This window comes from Gavia stellata, chromosome 4 (assembly GCF_030936135.1).
Source record: "Gavia stellata isolate bGavSte3 chromosome 4, bGavSte3.hap2, whole genome shotgun sequence".
Classification (NCBI taxonomy): domain Eukaryota; kingdom Metazoa; phylum Chordata; class Aves; order Gaviiformes; family Gaviidae; genus Gavia; species Gavia stellata.
This window is the reverse complement of record NC_082597.1, coordinates 62,790,412-62,811,940: the sequence shown is the minus strand read 5'-3', so window position 1 is coordinate 62,811,940 and position 21,529 is coordinate 62,790,412. Positions and strand designations below refer to the sequence as shown.

General features: G+C 35.3%; 1 protein-coding gene across 1 annotated transcript in view; it reads right to left on the bottom strand.

Annotated features, from left to right (window-relative positions):
- Nucleotides 1–4,011: 4,011 nt before the first annotated feature.
- IGF1 (insulin like growth factor 1) overlaps nucleotides 4,012–21,529 on the bottom strand; it is a 49,905-nt gene continuing 32,387 nt past the window's right edge. Inside the window, exons 3-4 of the mRNA XM_059816872.1 lie at nucleotides 13,409–13,590; nucleotides 4,012–4,071 (exon numbers count right to left, since the gene is read on the bottom strand). Of these exons, the coding sequence (XP_059672855.1) occupies nucleotides 4,012–4,071; nucleotides 13,409–13,590 (242 nt within the window). The remainder of the gene's footprint in view (nucleotides 4,072–13,408; nucleotides 13,591–21,529) is intronic.

Below are 21,529 nucleotides of genomic sequence, written 5' to 3'. Positions count from 1 at the left end.
CCATACCTATATAATTGTCATTTTCATACATTAAAAAAATATTTATGCTTTCTTTTATATTTTAGTCAAGTACTTTCTTAAACAAAACAATAGCACCACTTTGGCATTGTTGGCCAAATCAGTAACAGGTAAAGCAAATATGCATACACTTTTCTGAAATTGTCTTATCATATAATTGCTTGTTAAAATGGAAAGCCAAGAAAACACAGTGCTTAGCCTAGAGTCTTCATTAATCAACTTTACCCATTGATGGGGCATCTGAACATAGCTACTAGTTGTGTATGGAATTCACTTCCGTAAAGAAAGCCTACCACTAACTTATCCTTTAATCTTAAAACAGGAATTGATACTGTAATCTGTCTTGGGCAAAAGATGCCTACTTTAATATATCTAAAGGGACTAAATGCAGTATCCCATTATTTGATTTTTCTCTTGACGGAATGGTACAAATGAGCCTCATACAAGTCTTTCATACAAATGTAAGTGTAGGTTTTTAAGTACATTTTGAGAAGAATGTAGAATTTATTCGTTTTCCATTTAAACTCTTAATGATTAATTATGGTTACTATGGAGAAGAGGCTCAAATTTTGCTACCTTGATGAAAGAGATAGATAAATTACCTTTAGCAGGTTTAGATGTGCAGTCCTTTTTGAACTAAGAAAATAATGAGGCTTAATTCACTTTTTTATGTCTGCACTTCAGTGCATTCTGTGTAATAACTGGAGTTTTATGTCTGTTCTAGAATGCAAAAATCTGTGACTTCTGTCATGTGATGTACATGATATGGAAGGATGGGGAGTGGGATTTTCTTTACCACCGAAGTGATTTATGAGAATCAATCGCATCCAGTGGGACCCCTGTTCCTAAATATCCGGAGTGCTTTTGAAAATCCAGCTGAACCCTTCAATTTCTTTAATTAGAAGTTTTTCAAGTCAGACTACTTCGTACTTCTGGGAGCGAGATGTTTTGGCTCATGCTTCAATTTCTTTAAGTAGCGGATTTATTGAGATTATTAAGCTAATGCAGCCCTTTATCTTTGACACTGAGTAGTATATCATGTGCTCCCTGCCATGTGACTGGATAGTTCTTATACAAGTATGCATTTCCCATCCATGCATTTCTCACCTCTACGGTGGTGGAGCTACCCTCCATTTTGTGATAGAGTTTATTCTCTAGTAAAGCAAAGTGTTGCCTTTGAAGCTTGTAGCTGTTCATTAGTTATTGTAGTTTCTTTCAAGAATTGTTGTAATTTGTTCAGACAGTTGTTAAGTTCTGATGTTAGATAATGGCTGTCTATGAGTGACGTCTTCTAATTATGATTTATCAACAGGAGAAATATGGTGGCATGAATGTGAGTGCATGAATCCCAAGATAAGACCAAAATTTGAATTAATTTACAGAAATCAAATAGCACAATGATGTATGGTTATTCAGTTATGTTAACAGTGCATCAGTAAAATGTTATCTACGAAGAAACTTGCCACCACAGAGATCTGCAAATTGCTTTTTGCGCTCACACCTTTCCTCCCTCCTCCCCTTAGAACTTCAGAGGACGTAGGGGACAGAAAGAGTCATGGGACATGGAATGGAAATATGTATTATGTCTGTGACATCAAAATAATGGCTTATTCTTAGAATGCATTTCAGAATTCTTAACAGTCATTGAAGTAAAAATACGTCCCTTTCCATTCCCTCTGCCAAAAAAAGGCCTGTAAGAGCTGTGAGAGATATCAGAATTGCTACCTCTGTTTATTGAATTGGTGGTAAATAATTTTGGTTAGTTTCCCCACCTGTTTCTCTGTACTTTCTTCCTTTTTCAACATAACTATGTCAGTCAGTGACAGCTGTGACATATTCTCTTTGTTCATTTACTCTTCCGCTTTGCATTGCAATGGCAGCCTATTGTGCACATAAACATGCATCTCACAGAAAGTGGAGGGCTTAAAGAATTGCATAGGAATACATTGCACTTTCCTTGGAAAAAATATGAAACTCAAATTTTCTCTGGGAATAAAAAAGGAACTATAATAATTTGTCAGACTTTTAAGACCTACCTTTCCTGTCTGTTTCACAAGAAAGTAGTGAGGAGCTGTTCAATATGCCTTCTGCAGAGATTCTTCTCTTGTGTTTCAATCAATAGTTCACTCATCTACTCCCATGGATGTAGTAAGGCAGATTTGAGCCTCTAAAAAGAGATACTTCCTTTACAGATCTAATCTAACATCTCCCTAACTGCTCCTTCTCCCTGCTCTTTTTGGGTCTGGCCAAGATATACTTCATTCCTTGCCTGAGCTTACCGCATGCAGGGTGATGGGGGGGAAGAGGTCGAGTGGAACCACGTTGCAGTTCTGGACGGGATGGAACAGTGCATTCTCCCCTGCCTTCTCTTCCCTTCTCTCACGGAGAAGTTTATTACTCACCTTGGGACACTGTTGGCTACATATCCCCCTTTACTGCATGGCCGATCTAGCACTGAGTTGCTTTACAAAATTGGGGCATAGGACACAATGTTATTCAAGGTAGAATCAGTGCAGTACCTATCAAGGTTACATAGCAGACATTATCTGGAAAGATATGTGTCTCCCACAAGAGTGCAGGAAAAGCTATTGTGAGTAGCAGTTTGAAGGATATTATGGTTCATCTCTTCCTGAGGGCTCTTTCTACACTGTAATTTGGTGATTAGATTGGCTTTTCTGATTTACAGAGAGATATAGCAGCCTAATTAACAGTTAATTTAGTCACATCTGATTGTGGGAATAATTAAAATGGCAGAGAACTTGAGTAACCTTCTATTACATTTGAATAGAATGCTGATATTTCAAAAAGATTCAGGCCCTGATGGGTTACCCTTTGAAGTAATTTGAGTGCTGTTTTTCGAACTGTCTTCTCCAGGCCTAGGCATCTATGAATTTGTGTTCCACATTACTGTAAGTGAAAACACCACCATTGAAACATCTGAAAGGAAACATGTATCTGAAATTTCTTTTGAAGATGGGAAATTTTTTTCCATGTTAGAATCTGAAGCCTTTTCAGTTCATTTACACTGAATATTTTTAAAACTCTTTTGTTATTTAAACTTTGGCTTGATCTTTTCATATTTGCTTTTATCTATTACCGTTTTGACCAGACCCTTTCATGTAACAAACTATAAAATAGCACCATTGTACTATAAAACAGAGATTTTTACATACTGTTTGATATATGTGTATTATTGATATGCTAAATTTTACATACTGCATTATATGGAGGAAGAAAAAAGTTACCTATACTGTTGCAAAATAATTACCTGGAAGAATCATTAATGGTTTGAGAGCCTATGTATGCTTTAACTGCTTTTAAAAATCTTTTGTCTCACAAATTGCAATAAACTGCATCTTTGCAAGAGAAGGAAAAATAAAACTGACTTAAAACAAATGCATCTATAACCCATATTCTGTCAAAATGCCACAGATGGAATTAATGGATGTTTAAAACTGTGTATGTTACCTTACTGCTGCTGTTACTGGGAATGTCAAACTGTGCAAATATGAAGGGGTAGACAAACAATGTTATCAGACACTGCAAAACAAACAGCCTGTTGCTTGTATAGAAGTGCAAATAAAAAAAAACACCACTTAGACAAGGCTGATGAATGACTCCAGCAGCCAGTGTTCATAGGTTAATTTAGTGCAATTGGATCCATCAAAGGCCCATAAATTTGTAGGCTTTTGAGGGGCACAGGACTTTAAGAGATTTTGTGCAGGACATTTAAAACAGGTTAACAAACAGTAATATATCAACCACGGAATTTTTTAGCTCTGGGCTGGTTAAAATGTTCTGTTCTCTAAAGACTTAGTATTGGAATGTTTAGTTGCATTGTTCACTGGGAGAATGCCCACTGGTTGAGATTGTATCAAGCTTATTAAACCATAGGGTTTTTTTAAGTCTTCCAATGTTTAACAAATAATTTATTTACAGCAAAGTATCCTGCAGATGGCACATTCATTCTTCATTCTTGTGGATGGCATGTTCTTACATTCTGTAGTTTCTGTTTCCTGTGTTCCCTCTACTTGTGTTCTTCAAATGCACTTCCTGAAGATGTAGAAAAAAATTATTACTCCAGATAGATAGGTTTTTAATACGCTGTATGACCATAAAACTCATAGTGGTGGGAAAACAGTTATCCTGAATGCTGGAATTGCTAGAGCCCTTCTCTCAGTTCACAGAGAACTTAACTATACAAAACTTCTGTACGCTAAATTCCCCGTTCTCCTAGGCATAAACACTTTGATTGCTGTCATTGTTGATCTTGACAGAGGAAACATCCGCATACTGGAACCTGGATGGGCTTAGACACACGCTAGGTACCAAAGATTTTCTTTCTTTCAGAACAAGGGCATTTGCAAAAGCAGGATGTATGAGGGCCAGGGAACTTTAGCATTATAACTGCAGGATTTATGGAGCCTCCTGGGCTTTGCTAGCCAGTGGTCAGAGGTTTTCAAAATTGCTGAGTGGGACTATTACCTACATTTTGCATAAATGGCATATTAGATGTGTTAGGTTTTTGTTGGATAAGGCCTTTAGGAGGATAAAAATTGTGGGTTCACTGCAGGAGCTGCAGCCAAACAATTTGTATTTTCAAGAAGAGACAAGGTGATGTGCTAGGCAAATCAAGAGGAAATTAATAATGCCGTCAGTCCACTGTCTTTCCATGCACCAGCCAGTTTCCAGCAGCAGTGATGGGTGTGGCATGTATCTTTCAGTTTGATTTCCTTATTTGCCATGCTGGTAAGTATCAGCTGGGCCCAAATCTTTGCACATTCTGTACCAGACTAGAGGCAGAACTGTTAAGTGACTGTCCATATTTATAATTCTCATCAGAAGTAAAATTCTTAGTTGTCTGAAATCATGTTTGTTGTCTTAGGAAAAGACAAAAATAAAAAAATCTCCCTGAGAAGGGTGAAGCATGTGTATGCAGCTCTACCACTGCATTATCCGCTATTTAAGCCCTAAAATAAAAAAAGGAAAGGTATTGCCTAAAATTGAAAAAGTAATGAAATTTTTGCCTGCTTTTCTGATGGACAGAAAGAAAGTGGAAGCTGATTTAGTGCGTTAGAGTAGTTTTGTGGGTTTTTTTAATGATTTCCTGTTTAAAATACTAATCTCTATATAACTTTTCCATTTACCTCCAGTATCTATTAAACATAAAATAAATCAGAAAGTAGCAAAGGACCACAAAACTTGAGCTCACATAGGGCTTATTCATTTTCACTCTTTTTGAGTTGGGTTCTGATGAATATGAGCTGAATTACTATTTTCAGAATATAAAAAAACCCAAGCAGTACTAGTAATTGTTAAATTAATTATACCACCAGAAGAACATTGAGCCAAAATAAGATTTATCATCACTGACAAGCCAAATTTGTTAATAGCAAAGTATTCAAAATGAAGAAATGTCTTTGTTAGGAATCTGCCATTTTAGATGTTCTTAGTCTGAAATGCAATACTAAATGAGGAAGAAGAGATTAATAATCTAGTCACTACTCCTGTGATTAGCTCAGTAGGATACTGGCTTGTCTTCATCAAATTTTGCTAATAGGGCTATAGAGTATCTTCCTTAGCATGGATCAAATACAGAAACAGAAATGTCAACAGAATTCTGCTTATCCCTAAATTAAAATAATTTTTGCTGTTTCATTGCCTGTTTCTCTTCCAGCTTTTCCAAAACTGCCTTTTCTATCTTTAGTTTTCCCTAAGCTGTACCTTAGTTTTCACCCTGAAGTACTCGTTCTGGATGAACCCTTCAATTTTCACTGATTTTCACTAAAATCATTGCAGCACTTCACAGGAGTCTGCCACTGTTAAGGATCCTGCCTTATGCTACAAAAGCTTATACTGGTGACAATTAACTAAGAAAACAGGAATTCCTTGACTCATCTGCCCTGTTTTTGTCCTCATGGCAACAAAGCAAAATATCCTCATCAATCCTACCCCTCAGTTCTTTTCTTTGAAGAAGGTTTACCAGTATATAAGAGAAATTAATGCTACATTTTATTGGCAGAAAGTAATGCATTCTTAAAGGCAGCACACTCATGATCAAAGTATACTTAGATTGAAAATTAACTATATGTTTCCCAAATGAAAATATAAATTCTCTCTACTGCTGTTGTTTGATGTCAAAATGGCTTTATCATGCAAATAAAGCAAATACTAAGATGCAGCAGGGTTTCAGTTATAGCTTTTAATACTGACATGTAGATGGAAAAAGAGCTGTCATAATACACAGACTAGCTTTGAAATCGAGGGAAGATGGGAGGTTACTTTTAGAACAGTTTCTCCTCTGGAATCAGCATTTTGATGAATAACTACAAAGAAGCGGCACTGTGGTGGCAGCAGTAACACGCATGCCAGAAAATACTTTGCCCTGCATAACACATTTTTTCAAGTATGCAATGTTGACACCTTTGGGGGGAAAAAAAAAAAAGTGTGAATGCCTGAAGCAGGTTCTCAGACCTGCATTTGCACTGATGTAGAAAAGCTTGCCTTATTTCTCAAGTCTTTGAAAAAAAGGTAATTAGAAATAAAATTGTTATCTGTGATGTTTGTTTCATTATCAGATCCTCTGAGACGATATTCAGACCCAGACAGACAATAAGGTTTTTAAGATGGCAGATGCAAAATGTCAACTTTGCATAAGTCAGTTCATGAACAGAGAGGCGCAAACTTCTAACCTATCACTTTAAGCATGGATCTTTGGGAGACAGGGCGCCATTAACATAAGGATAACAACTACCTCGGTGATAGTAAAAGTCATTTAACTAACAAGGAAAGGTATTGGAAAGCATGCAGCAGCATTCTCATCCTATTAGGATGGATGTTCAGACCTCATATTGGTATTAAAAGATCTCTTGCTTTATTGGTAATAAATAAATGGAAAGTCAATGTTTGTAGCAACAGGCATGATATCTTAGCTGCGAATTCTCTGGGGTCTCTTTGAATGCTTTTTAGTTCTCTGGGCAGTGTGATCAGTAAAATCCAAGGCTGGAAAGTAAGCAATAGGAGAAAATAATTTTCTGAAGTGATGAGGCCAAGTTCTTCTATCTGTTATACCTAAAGGTTCCCTCATTGGCTTGGTAATGTGGTGTGGCTGTAACAGAAATTAGAATTAGTGCCATTGTGCGTATTTTGGCCTGTAAATGTATCTGTGAGTTAATACTGAGCCAATTACAAAAGGCTCTGTCAATCTTAGAAAGATTAATGAGAAATAATGCAATACTTTTTCTGTTTCTTAATGGCGTTTTCTTAAACTAAAAATATTAACATCTTTTCCCTCTGTCTCTTAATTCCACTTAGTATTTATTTAAATTTTGAAGATTAGATAAAATCTGAAAAGGATTTTTGAGAGAATCTGCTTCCTATTGATAATTTGTTGGTAACTATATTTATCTGTATTTTCCACATATGAGGCCTAAAGAAGAATAAGGACTAAATATCTGAGGAAGAGCAAAATTATATCAAGATGTACACCTCTTGGTCCTTTTGCTCAGGGTGCAAGGGGGTGGCATGGCACTATGGTTTTTTTACTTTCCCTCTTCTTCATTTACGGGATTTTAAAATCAGCCTTACCAGTGTTTACATTCACTTAATAATTTTCAAGGTACCTTTAGCCTTAAATTGATATGAAATTTGTGCCACTGGTTCTGTGACACTGCTTCATTCACATCTTCCCTCATGTACACAATTGTGGTAACAGCTCAATTTCCTTTGCTTGAACAGAGAACAGTTGTTTTGCAAAGTTCTATTCACTAGTTTTCCAAACTGCTGTTAAAACTTAATTCACTTAAGGGTAAATAAACTAAATTTTATTAGCATTTCTCAGAAGAGAAAGATACAAACGAAGAGAGAACTTTAATTTCCCTTCTTGCTTCTGTTTTGCAGTTTAAAACTCTAACCATAAACTTAGTGTAAGAATACGTGAAACCATTACTTTTCTTTCCAGTACAAATACTGAATGTTTCTCCCTGTTTCTTACTCCTACCTTACTAGCTGATGTATTTGCTCATTAAATGATATTTTAATCTGAAAGCAATGTCAACAATTATTCTCATAGTTTTAGGTTAAAAAAAAAGTCTTTATCTATAATGTGCTTTGGTTTCACACATGTTCTCTTTTTGTAAAAAATTCAGGGACATCTTTCTTGGGTTTAGAAATGATAATATATGATTAAGTTGTGTCCTCTTTAATAGTCATCGCTTATATACATAACTAACTACAACTGAGGTAGAATTTTATAATGGATTTGTATTATGCAGCTGATTACTTCCTATTTTTTATCAGTTCTGGCAAAATGAATACTTAAGTATCTCTCATTATTTAACAGTAAGAATTCTACTGAAAGCTTTCAATGGAGTATTCAAATAGCAGGCAAGTAAACAAAACAGGCTTTGGATTATTTGATCAAATGTTTAGGTTTTCCTTATCCTTAAAAAAAATTATTATTTCTCATGAATTTTCAAATGAAATTTATTACAGAAGAAAATTGCTGCAAGACTAATAGGAATATTTGCTGGATTGTGATCTTGCAAAAAATTACCTCTATTTGTTTAAATGTACAAGTGTTTTAATAAAATTTAATTTTTACAGTATTTTAACTGTTTGTTTTACTGGGGTTTGTTTTGAATAGTATTATAATTAATGCAAAAAGGTGAAGTACTAAATTTCAGTAGCTCAATTAAGATGGTTAGAAGCAAAGTAACGGGATTTTGAGTCACATTAAATTCCTTGAAATTTGAAGTTTTGAGGAGTCTGAAAACAGCTTAATGAAGATCAGTTTCACCACAAAAAAGATAGAGCTACAAGAAATCAAAAAGCTTTATTTTGACTTTTTGAGATTAAAATGTTTTGCTTTGGAAATACCAAAATATTCAATTCCAGCAGTTCCAATGTGAAACTTCTGACTTTCCCTTTTCAAAACATCATGTTTTTCATTCAGTGTAGTAAAGATATAGAGAACTAATTAATGTTAATAATATAAATATTAATATTGGAAATGTGTATACATTGAAGTAAATTAAATAAACTGAAAAAAGAAAACCAATCTTTACCACCCTTGCTCTCAGTGTTGCAACAGGATCTACAATTATTCTATTCCTTCACCTAAACAATCCAGAACAGTTGTTGTGATTTTTTTTATTTCATCAACCTGAACACTAAACTGAAAATCAAATTTAATCACCAGTTTTCCTTAGGAAGCCTATTACAGAAAAGCAAGGGCATTACCTGTAGTTCTTGCATATTTTATGCCATTTCTATATTTCTGGTCAGCTGCTCTTGTACTGAAGAGTTTGAATGACCAGGGCAATATATTCTAGAACACAGATTGACTGAATGTAGATTATGCGGACAGATCCTATTCTATTTTAAAGAAATAATTTACCTTTGCAGATCAAGTTCAGAGGAACAGAAACAAAAGATATAAAGTAAATGGATTACTAAATCTTAGTGAGCTATGTTGGTCTTGTATAAAATCTGCTTCAGATATGATTGTTACAGCAACATATGAAGGCTATCGAAAAAACTATTTGTATAAAACTGAAGCATTTTCTCCTTGACCAACTGTCACCAAGAAGACAACTTCTATGCCAGATTTGAGCATTTAAAAACAGAACTGCCACTTCACTGTTTATGTCTTGTACCCCAGCTTGGATATATTTATTGTTTCACACTGGAGAAAGCAATATGAATGCTCCAGACACCTCTCAAACTACAAACATTTTTTTCATCCCAGGCAGAGTTTCTGACCCAGACAGGTTAGGTGACCTCTGTAGGCTTCGACTCAAAAATATAAGTATTTCAGGGAGTAGGGGAGATAAATCTTTTTAAGTAGGGGACACACACTCTGATTAGAGTTTGGTATCCTTTAGATAGATGTCTGAGAAGGATGTTTGACTGCTAGGCACCAATAGAAACTATGTATTACTGTAGCTCACAAATTAGTCAAGGCCCGCAGTGCTAAAATCCAGCTGGAAAGATACTCTGCATTACCCCATCTCTTCACTAGAGACGTTAGGATGGTTAGCCTGTAGCTATCACATTGTGCTCTGATGCATACCTCATTTCTCTCTGCATGGCATTATGTGTATTTCTTGCATTCATTGGCTGCTCCAGTTTAAGGTAATTTTGTCATGGGCTGAGTGCAAAAGAGATGGTGAAATCTGGGCATCTAAATTAAGATAGACTTAAGGTTGCATATGTACTCCATTGTATACAGCAGCTGAGGCAATAACAAAGTGCTTCTCATTGCCTTCTTTCTTAATTTCTTTTTTTGTGAATCTGTGAAGTATGCTGTGTATATAATACCCCTAAGTATATCATAACAATGTGTTTATTTTTTACTTTTCGATATACTTTTTTATTTATTTGTGAGCAAAGGTCTTAGAACAGGACAAATAATGATCTTAGAGAGAAAGAAATATTTTGTTCATTAGCCGTAAACAAACAAAACTCTACACATGCAGTCTCTGTAATTGGATTAAAACTAGTTCTTGTTGTTGGCCTTATAGCAGCAAATAGGCATTTTGGGGTTCCCAGCCCACATTAATCATTCAGTGCCTGGCCCTCATCATTCAGATTTGTGTGTGTGGTGTAGCAACACTTGTAGTGTAATGACTAAAGGTCAGCATTAACATAACCTATAAACAGAGGAACAGCCCTGCTCCATTGAATTAAGTTATTCTACCAAATTGTGCATAGGAGGAAAGATCTGCTCAAGGAATTGAGAAAGTAGACCACTTACAAAAACACTTAAACCAAAACACAAATCCTGGATTTGTCTATTAAAAAGGTTATGAGGAGACGCCAAATAAAAACTACTTCAGAAGTATGAAAGGCATAAGAAACTGATTGTGTATGAAATCTGAGAGTAACTGTACAACATCATATATATTCCACTTAATCCTGCCTTAAATCTTGTATCTAAAAAAGAAAATATTAAAGAGGTCATATATATTATTTTACATATATATATTCACTTTATGCATATAAAATATGTATCTCATAACATATAATATTAAGAGAGAAAAATATTCTAAAGCAGAAAAAAATTGCTCAACTGAAAAATAATTTGACTTTAGTATAATTAATTTTTTAATTAAAATCAGTGACATATCAACACTATGAATTGGCTAAATGCATTCATATTGGGGGAGCCTGTCCAAATAAGAAAGTGTGAACATAGCATTGTCTTACTTAATGGAGGCATGTAGAGCTGACTGCAAAAGAAAATAGAAAGAAAAAAATAATTACATGAGAATATGTACCAGAGCTTTTTCACATAGGGTTTTCCTTAATGAGTTATGTTTCCCTTCTCTTCCCTTCCCTGTATTTTCCTTTTATCTATCATAAATCTGAATAATAGTTTCTCCTACCCCTTCTGTATTTTTGTTTCGCAATCTAATTTTCTTCATCCACAGATATTAACAAAAATTTCAGTTTGTTTTGCCCATCAGATTTCTGTTATTTTATCACCAAATTCCCATCAAGAAGCATTTATGACTTTTCTGCTTCTATTCACCTCTCTCTTCTTTCCCATACATTTTCTTTAAAGGTGTTTTTTTCTTTAATATTATTTTTTCTCTAATTTTATTTTCTCTCCCCTTTTCTCAAAAGTGTGTGATGCACCATGGTTCATTCAGTTCTTCAGTATTTCTCATCTTCTTAGCCTCTTTGATCTAATTCCCTCTCCTTTCTTTTCCTTTGTTCTTCATTGTTTTTACTGCCATTTTCACCTCTTGATTTTTTTTCTCCTTTTAATTTCCTGGATGATTTCTTCTGCAGCTAGGTTCTCTCAATTACCACATACTCCCTCTAATTTTTTTTTCTTCCAGTATGCCCTCTTGCAGACTACCTCCCCTGCTGCTCCAGAAAGATGCAAGACCTTTCTTCTGTTCCTACCTGTTTGTAAGAAAAGTGTTTTCCTGCCTATCTTTTGAACTGGGAAGAGGACAGCTGCCTAAAGTGTGACATCATTCCTTAGCCTTCCAAAGAAAGTAATGTGGAGATCCATCAGAGAGCTGGCAGGTATCTTGCCTCCTTTTACTTGAAGTTACAGAATGTTTTACCCATCCCCTTAGGAGCACACAGATTACTGGTCAAGCCTGTTTTCTTCTTTTTCTGCAAGCCTTAAATATATGTGTGCCCAGACAGGAATAAACCACAGGGTTTTCTTGCCTATAGTTGAGCTCTACGGGAAGACAACTTCACTTGTTGTTATGTGTGCCTTTTGAGATGTTCACGGCTCAGGTGATACTTCCCAGGAAGAATCATACAGCCATTACTTTAAAAGGTTGAAAACTCTCGAGGAAGAGGTGAAAGGATTTCATTCGATGGATTGACTTACGGAAAAGAAATGGATGCTGGAACAATTCCAATTGTTCTTTTCACAAAGATGATATTAAGCAAATTAGTATATAGTGCTGGTTTCCTGACTTCCTATGAAATCTTAGGATTTCATGCAGTTCCATTTCTTATATGAAAAAAATTTCAGATAACTGCAGGAGTGGAGCCAACATATGTGTAGGACAGACGGGGTCAACAGCAATAAAATACATCACTAGAGGCTTACAGCAGATGACAGATAACATGTAAAACAGATGTTCAGAACTCAAACAGGAGAGACAGTTGGACATGAGCTTAATGGTAGCCTAGCCTAAGATGGGTTTTCTGAACTATACGCTCTGTTGAGGAGAGATGAGATTTAACTACATATATGTACAGCATATCTAATACGACAGGAACAAGAATAGGGTTACTCTGAACTCTGAACTCTACAACTATACAAACAATACCAATGAATATTTAAAGTGCTTGGAAAATATACATATTAAACATTAAATAGTTAAAATGAAGTACGTAATGACTGCAGTGACTATCCAGTTAATGATGAAAGAAAAAAACATTTGTTCATTTACATGTAAAGTGAATAGTAGAAGAGCTGTGTTTTCCCTCTTGATCACTCACTCTACCTCTTCTTGACAAGAAAGGATGAGTGAGGAGGTTCTGTACAGATCAGTTGTTAAACATTCCATGTTTCGTTTCTCTTTTGAAAGAAGTTTTAGGTGCTATTTATGATTGGATGATGTGAGTACTTGTCATTTACTACCCAGCAGCAGGATAAAGCCTCACAACTACTAGCTTAGCAATTCCATTTTTTATTCAGTGTTCTAAGAGATGAAATAGAACACAAAATTTCCTACTTATTTCCTACCATGGACGCTATTTTCCAAAACCCCACTAAGTCTCGGTGTCTCTAGTAGGCAGAACACATCAGTTGGTTGCTATGTTACCAGCCTTGATAGAATTTTCCTTTCCTAAAATAGGAAGGTTTGGGGGGTTTTTGTTTTTTTTCTTTTTTTTTTCCAGCCTGGCCTACCTTTTGTGCTTTTGGCATATCAGTGTGGCGCTGAGCACGTACAGAACGTGCAGATTTAGGTGGCTTTATTGGAGCACAATACATCTCCAGCCTCCTCAGGTCACAACTCTGGAAGCAGCATTCATCCACTATTCCCTTGTGGTGTAAGCGTCTACTGCTGGATCCATACCCTGTAGGCTTACCTATTCAAAACACAAATGGAAAGTTTTTATGTTAGAAAGCAAATGCAAAGATCTCAGCAGCAATCATATTAAGTTGCATTATTTTAACTGAATCACCAATGACAGTTGTAGAGGCTGCCTGTGCGTATCTATTCTAAGATCCTGTTCTCAGATACAGCTTCGAAAGATATTCCAGCTTTGATCTCTGTCTATGGGTGCTTGCTATATAAGCATTTGAGCAAAATTGTATCTTCTTAGAAAAGTATTATTAAAAGATTTTCTTGAACCGTCTTGGCATGAAAATGGAGGGGAGGAAGTTGAAATCTGGCATTTAGAAGCCTCGCAAAGGAAATTTGCCTTTTAGCTTTTGGATGAAAGCTGATTGTTGAGCTGACTGAGGTTAGCTGGTGTTTAAAGATAATAGATCATGCCTGTGTTGTAGGCAAGTCTTTTCTAAAGAAAAAGGCAACACTGAGCCACTATGTGAAGTCAGAGTGTCTTCCAAAAGGGAAATAAATACTGTATACCACTGCACAGGCTGTAAGGTGTGCAAGTTCAAAAACTAGAGGGAAGCAGAAAATAAGGTAACGAAGTAACCAATGAAATGCAGCAAAAGTAGGAAGATGGTTTATAGAACAGATGAAAGTAGAAGATTTTATATTCTATAGCTTTGCACAAGATAGGAAATGGGACTGACATAACATGGCCTTTCCTGTCTTCTGTGTTTGCACTGGGCATCTGTAAAAACTACTTGACTGGCAAATGTTTTGCATTTTTCACTCAGCCTCAGTAAAGGGTGGCATTTTCATTCGTAGAACTCTTACACTCTTCTTTTTTTTTTTTCAGTGATTTATGATTTCTTTGGTAACTGTTGATTTCTCTGCTGTATTACGCAAACATTACAGACCCATTATTTCCTGGGCTTGTTTGTATGCAACCCAGTTGAATGTGCAGTTGCCCTGTTATGACTAACTAGAAATGAAGGAACAGTAAATTCACAAAAATAAGTAGTTGCTTACTTACTACATCTGTTTTAAAATTCTGGTAGAATTTGGTTTCAGAGAGTAAAATTCTGAAAAGATTAAATATTTTGTTTTGACATCTTCAGCATTAAATGTTTCCATTTACAGAATGATCCACATTGGTTAAGAACCCAAAAATATGGAAAAAAGGAAAGAAAATTGCACCAAGAGCCAAAAAATTAAGTAACTCAATTCAGTCAGCTCTACTAATTTTTTTCTTGCCCTTTTTTTTTCTCTTCAGTTTTATCACTGAGACCAAAAATCTGTTATTCACAGAGTTTGGCAGGAGTTTAAGAAATTACTCAAGCTAGATAAAGGATAAGGGTATCAAAAAAGATGAAAATTCAGTTTCTCTTTGGGAAATTATTGCCTCCAATGCTTATACAGCAAATTCTAGGTTAATATCCATATATTTGTCCTGCAGTTGTCAATTTGAAGGCCACATTGCATTTTGCAATTCTCTGTGATTAAAACATATGTCCACTGATGAAGAACCCTTGAGGCCTTAGTACATCTGTAAATGACAAGACCTCTAGTGGTAAAGTATGTCTAACATTTTAGCCAGCAATACAGTCAGCTAAGAACTAACTATCCCTATGAGCTTTGTAAACCCAGACGATAAGTTTTTAAATGTCTTTTTTCCCAGGGACTATAAATTAAACAAAAAGAAAAACATGCTTACCTAGTATATTGCAATCCTCTGAGAGCCTCTATACTGTACATTGCCTGCTAAATTATTTGTTTCATAAGACTAAACAGAACAGCAAGCCAGGAGTAGATAACAGTAATATTTTGATTTGTTGGTATATGTGTTGTTTTCTGTGATTCACTGAAATGTATTATAAACATTAAGACACAGAGTTTTGGGATTTTTTTCCCAGACTACTTTCACTGACTGAGTTATAATATAAAGTACAAGCTTTTTTCTGGAGATTTTTCTGAAGTCTGTTAATCAGGTTGTCTTAGCCTACTACTTTTAAAATTTAGCAGTCATGATAAAATGTGGATTGTCATTACTGTGCTGTTCCACATATTGTCTTGCTCCCCTTTAAAACACAGAAGGGTGAATTCTGTTCCTGAATATGCAGGTGTAACTCTTCCTAGTAGGTCCAGCTGAACTGTCGATACAAGTAGTTGATTAGTTAATTTACCTTTCTTTTCTCAGTCTGCCAGTTTTTCATAAGCAAACACACCCTAAAAGCTCTCTTCAAGAATTTTCCTTTAAATGGTACTTCATAGTAGCTAACAGGCATAGAAGTTTGGTTGAATCCCTGGCTACTGTTAATTGTAACAATCAGGATGGACACTTCATTGCTTAAATTCATCTGGCTTATCATGACCTTTCTACCTGGAAAAGAACTTACCTATTAAAAAAAAATTCTATCAATCCAATAGAATATTTCAGGATTAGTAATGTTTTGCACTTCCAAGAATCTTACAAATGTTAGCTCCTCATGACATTGATACTACGTAGATACTATTACCTTCAGGTGACAAAATTTAGAATCAATAAGATGAAATGTGTTGGCCAGGAATTTCCATGAGTTAACAACAGAATTTGATAGAAGAAATCTTCCTCTCATGAGTAGCAAGACTATGAATGTCTAATGTATGATAGCGGCACTTTCCATGGGATCCATTGGAATATGAAGGGGTTATAAAGGAAATAGTCAAATGAGATGTAAAGTTTGCAAGGTCTCAAAATTTTGTTGTTTAACATGGTTAACATTTAGCTGTGTCATTATTAAAGCCAAAGATGACCTGGTTGGTAGAGGTGATTCTTTTTTGGAAAATCTTTCATCTCCTTTAACAATCAACAGTACTTTCCAATTTGTCTGTGTTGAGCCCGTACTTACACAGCATTGCTTGTATTTTGCCATTTTAAATTTAGCTCAATTATATAAACTGATGCTTTCTTTCCTTAGATATTTTTTACTCAAGACAGAAGATAAAACAGTGACATGCAATGGGTGACATGCAATATAGCATTCTACCAGTTTATCAGTATCATTTCTTGCACAAAATTTATGACTTTTTGGTAAATTTCAACAGGAATACATTTGATTTTTCTTTGACAGTACATAAAGTAGAAGAACTAGAGCCATGTACTCTAACTTCTAATAACATCAGTCATTTATTTGTGTATGATGTCTTCCCAATAAGTCAAGCAGGAACTTATACAATGTTTTTGTTAGTTGGAAGCTGTCAATTCTGAGTTTTATTCTCATGTAGCTACTGTCTTGTTGTGTGATTACATGGAAGTTATTTTACATTTCAGTGTTTGAATTTGACCATTTATAAAGTTGATAAAATACTTAGAATAACCCATGAAGAATTGCCTGCCTTATTTAGTAATCAGTAGCAACATTTCTCCTGCACTATCATATGCATAAATAGTCAGTACAAATCCTGAATCCTGGAAACTTTCAGGTGGAATTCTCAGTGTACTTCAAAATTATTTCTACTGTAGCCAGACAAAAGACATCTATGCGTTGTTTTCCTTTCTGACAGAATAATAACGTTATGAAGGAGCATATAATATCTTACAGCTCTTTAAAAAACCTGCATGGCACATGTAACAATTTGGAATGAAATCCCTAACACATCAGCGACATGGTCAGCAATGAAACTTGACATTTATTTACAGACTTAAATATTCATGTATTACATGACCTACTAAATGCTCATCCTTCATAAAAAGATAACATTAGTATTGTGAAGTCAAACGTTGGGGTTTTTTCTTAAAAAAAAAAAAAAAGTTTTCCCAAGGTTTTTGAAAGACCTAAGCAACCTAGTATACTTAAAATTCGTATGAAATAGAAAGTGATATTACCTAAAGTGCTGTATAACAGATAGAGCAAATAAATAGAAAAAAAATAGGAAAAATTATTCTTTTTCGGTAGTCCTGATTCTGGACTCGACTTTTGAGACGTATGATGTGTAAATTAATTTTAAACCAATAGATTTTAAATTGCTACTGTCATCTTACATGCTGCAGTATACAAAGATGCTATAACAGACAAAGATGAGATAAAGAATTTCAAGGAGATACTACCAATTCTACAGATATTATCAGTATTTGGCCCATCTTCTGGAAGGACTGCAGGATCAGACGGTCCCAGTTCATCAAGTTACAAAAGCATGCATTTAGACCTAGGCAAATGTTCAATCTCCTACACGGTCTCTTGGACTAAAGCACATATTCAACAGTAAGCACATGCCTGAGTGCTGTCCTACATACGGACTGACGTAACTAAGCACTTAAGTTAATTTCTAGACCAAAATCCATATTAGTAAATAAATGGCTGGTGGTTCTGCACATTTAATACCATTTTTCTGTTCCTTAATTTTTTTTATGATACTACCTTAAAATACTGACTGAACCTGCTGTGTCAGTATACTGGGGACCCATATAGTTCTTTCTCCTCTTTCTGCCACAATTTGAGTGCTGCCTTCCAGCTGTTATCAAAAAGTTCCTTATATTTACTCAACCTTCAAAGTGCTGTCTGTGGACATATAACAGTCCTAGGCATTCCTTTTTGCTGACGTACACTGATTTCCTTGGAGGTTTCTTTCCTTTTTTGTCAGTTGCTAGCTCAAAAGAGGTTTCATATCACGTAGGTCAAAGTTTACTTAATAGAATTTTTGGCTTTCATTTAATCTGCTGTACCAAATATGTGAATGTTTCTTTCCATGTGCTACAAGCAGATACAAAGTCTAATCACACTGTTCTTAGGTCCCCTGAAAGCCGGCCAAGGTACAGAATTCCAATAGTTAAACAGCTGGCTTCTGTACTGACAGCACTTCCCTTTAAATAATGCAAAGTCAGTGGAGTAATTCAGTAGGCTTGTTTACGCTTGATTTCTTTGTTCCCCTACTTCCCTCCAAAATATCTCACTGGTGCTGCCATTGCTCTACTGACGGTTTCAATGTGAGAAGTACTGGTGTAGGTGGACTATAGAAGTTTCAATTGTCAGACTATTTAGGCATTCTGTGGAGAATTATAATCTACTGTTGTAGCATTAAAGTTAGAAATTACATGAGAAATAGCACAGGATAAACACAAAGCTAATCTACTGTTTAGAGGATTCAAGAAGAACTGGGATAATGTGCCCTGGAGATTTTCTGTGACTTTTTATATTTGCTGGGCATAGTGTCTTTTCTAGCCTGTAGAATCTAAGAATGCCATTTAGACAGCAATTCAGAAAAACATTATAAATCTGAAAAAGAGTGAACTTATTCCTAACCTACTGATAGAGTCAATCTTCAATTACAGCTTTTAAAGTAATGTGAAAGGCTATTGACCAGTTAGTGTGCTATAATCTTGTACTGAGAAACACAAAATGTTTCCATCAAAACATGAGGGTAATATAATTTGTACAATTTCTGAAGCACTGATAGCAGTTCTGGAGTACCTCTGTGAGGTATCCTCCAGAGAAGTGTCATGACAACCTTTTTTTCTCATTTACCACTGTGTCCAGTTCATAGCTTACAGTATCTGGATGTATGTAAGCATGCTATGAGGCAGTAGGTCGTCAGACAGAATTTTTCTGTGGCCTGAACAACAAGGTTGAGAGTCTGTGCTGCTATATTACAATGTAGTAACTGAACAAGCATGTCCTGTATGCTAGATCCAGACTGGGAGCTGGTGGTTGGAGTATTTTTGAGTTGCATGTACTATCTGCCTTATGGTGGCACAGAAGGGGATGCTGAGTTTGAGATTCATCTTATTCAGCTTTATTATCTGAAAATTAAGGATCAAGTCAAGTCCACAAGCAGGTGTGTCTGCAGAGTGAGTTATTCCTCTTTTGAATGCTTTGCTTAAAATGAACTGAATCCTTGTCCTGTGAAAGAGCATGTGTTCTTTCATTGACTACAGATAAAGCTACTTGATCTAGTCTTAGAGTACAAGCACAACTTCTTCTAGGTAACTGAACTCAAAGAAAATTAATTCCATTGAAAGTGATTTGTCCTAAATCACAAAATGTATGGCACTGGTGGAGTACAAAGCCATTCTTTTTTATTTCCATTTTAACAATTAAATATAATGACACATATTGTTCTAAAACCCATACCAGCCAGTCTACTGTTTAATAATGTATCTCCATACCTCTTCGACTATGTTCTGTATATCAGGCTAGTATTCTTGTCTATCTTTGCATTATAAATGCATGTATATGCAAAGTAAGAGATTGTTGATAACACTTTTGATCTCCTTGTGATCTTAGACAAATGGTTTAATGTTATATTGGTAATACTTCTTGAGGGTACTCTAGAATTTCTAATCTGTATTTGGAAAATTGTGAGTCAATGTTCAATCAGGAGGAAATGCCTGTATTTTGATACTTCTATGAACTGTTAAACCAAACAAGCAAACAACAAATCTTGTGAACTGTTGTAAAGTCCCTTAACAGAAATACCTCAAGGTTTAAACATTGCAAAGTAGGCAATCTGATTTTCATGTAAATAAGTTGCATGCATTTTGAGGATACGATATTTAATATTTAGCTTCCATTTTCCTTCAATGTTTTGTTAGTGCCAAAAAATAATTATGCTTAGACTGATTTTTGTTTGTATTCATCAAAATGAGCATATATTAGCATTTATAAATGCTCAATGAATGGATGCTCTAGCTCTGAAATCTAATTTAATATGCATGAGAATAGAGGATAAGCTTTATCAAAATGCACAAGTAAAATCTTTATGAAAGCATATGCATTTGTTAATATTGAGATATTGCACTAGAGCTCCTGCTTTGTGGAATACTGGATTGCATTAATTACCAGGTCTAAGGCAAGAAGATGTTTGCTCATTGCTCTGAAATTCTAGGCAAGTAAGACTAGGAGAACATAGGCACTCAGTACCAACCTGTAAGAGAAATCTAACAAGACTTCACAGAGTGTTTTGCCTGAATAATAAAGATTTATAAGCTGCACCTTATGAAAAAATGAAAACTCTTTGATGTTTCAAATGGAGAGGAAAATAACAATTTCACTTCTTTAAAGTCAGTTAGCTGACAAATGTAGATTTATTTCATAAGGTGTCTTAATTTTTAGTTTGTATGTCTGTGTTTATTTAGTCTGCCGCACAGCTGAAGAAGGTAATTTTTTCCTCTAGAAATATGCTTTCAGAAGCATTTTTTTTCTTCATTGTGTATTTAATTGGAAAAGAAATCTCCTCTTCCCCTAAACTTATTTCCAAAGTACAACACTTATAACAATTTCCTCTCACATATAGCTGCACTGTACTCTGCCCTTTTTATGGAACAGCTGCTTTGGAGGACATTAAGTATACTAAGCATGTGACAGAGCCATTATGCTTCACACAGTAGTTCCTAAGCCAGTTGCAACGTGTGAAGAGAAAGACCTATAGTTTTGTGAGTATTGCACTGGGATATGAAATAGAAATTTCAGAGTTTAGAATCCTTTTGAGGAAAAAAAAATAACAGAAATAGTGGGAAACAATATAATGTATTATTTTACACCAATTCAGTGCTCTAGAGGGTGAAAACCTTGCCAACCTAGCAAAATTTACAAGCCTACGTCAGATTCCAGGGCTGGAAAGTGCCAGATGCTGCCAGAAAATATATACTTTGGCAAGGGAATTGCTTTGCTGGAAAGAAATTCACTATTGCAAGAATAGCCAGGTTTATCAGAGTTTAGGACAAGATAATTAGAAACCAGTAGGTCATTGTTACCTTTGAATGCCCTATAGTGCATCAAGGAAGACAATGGTAATACAGTAATCCATCCATAATGACAATACACTCTCCCCTTTTCTTGTATATGCTCTCACAGTAAATAATTACTACTTATCCTTCTGTGTGGTGGAAGGGGGATCAATCATGACAGAACCTTCCACACCTTTCTTATCCCATAGCCAATGTAAAACTGCCTTTTATTTGGATTACCAAATGAATATCAATGCAAAAACCATAA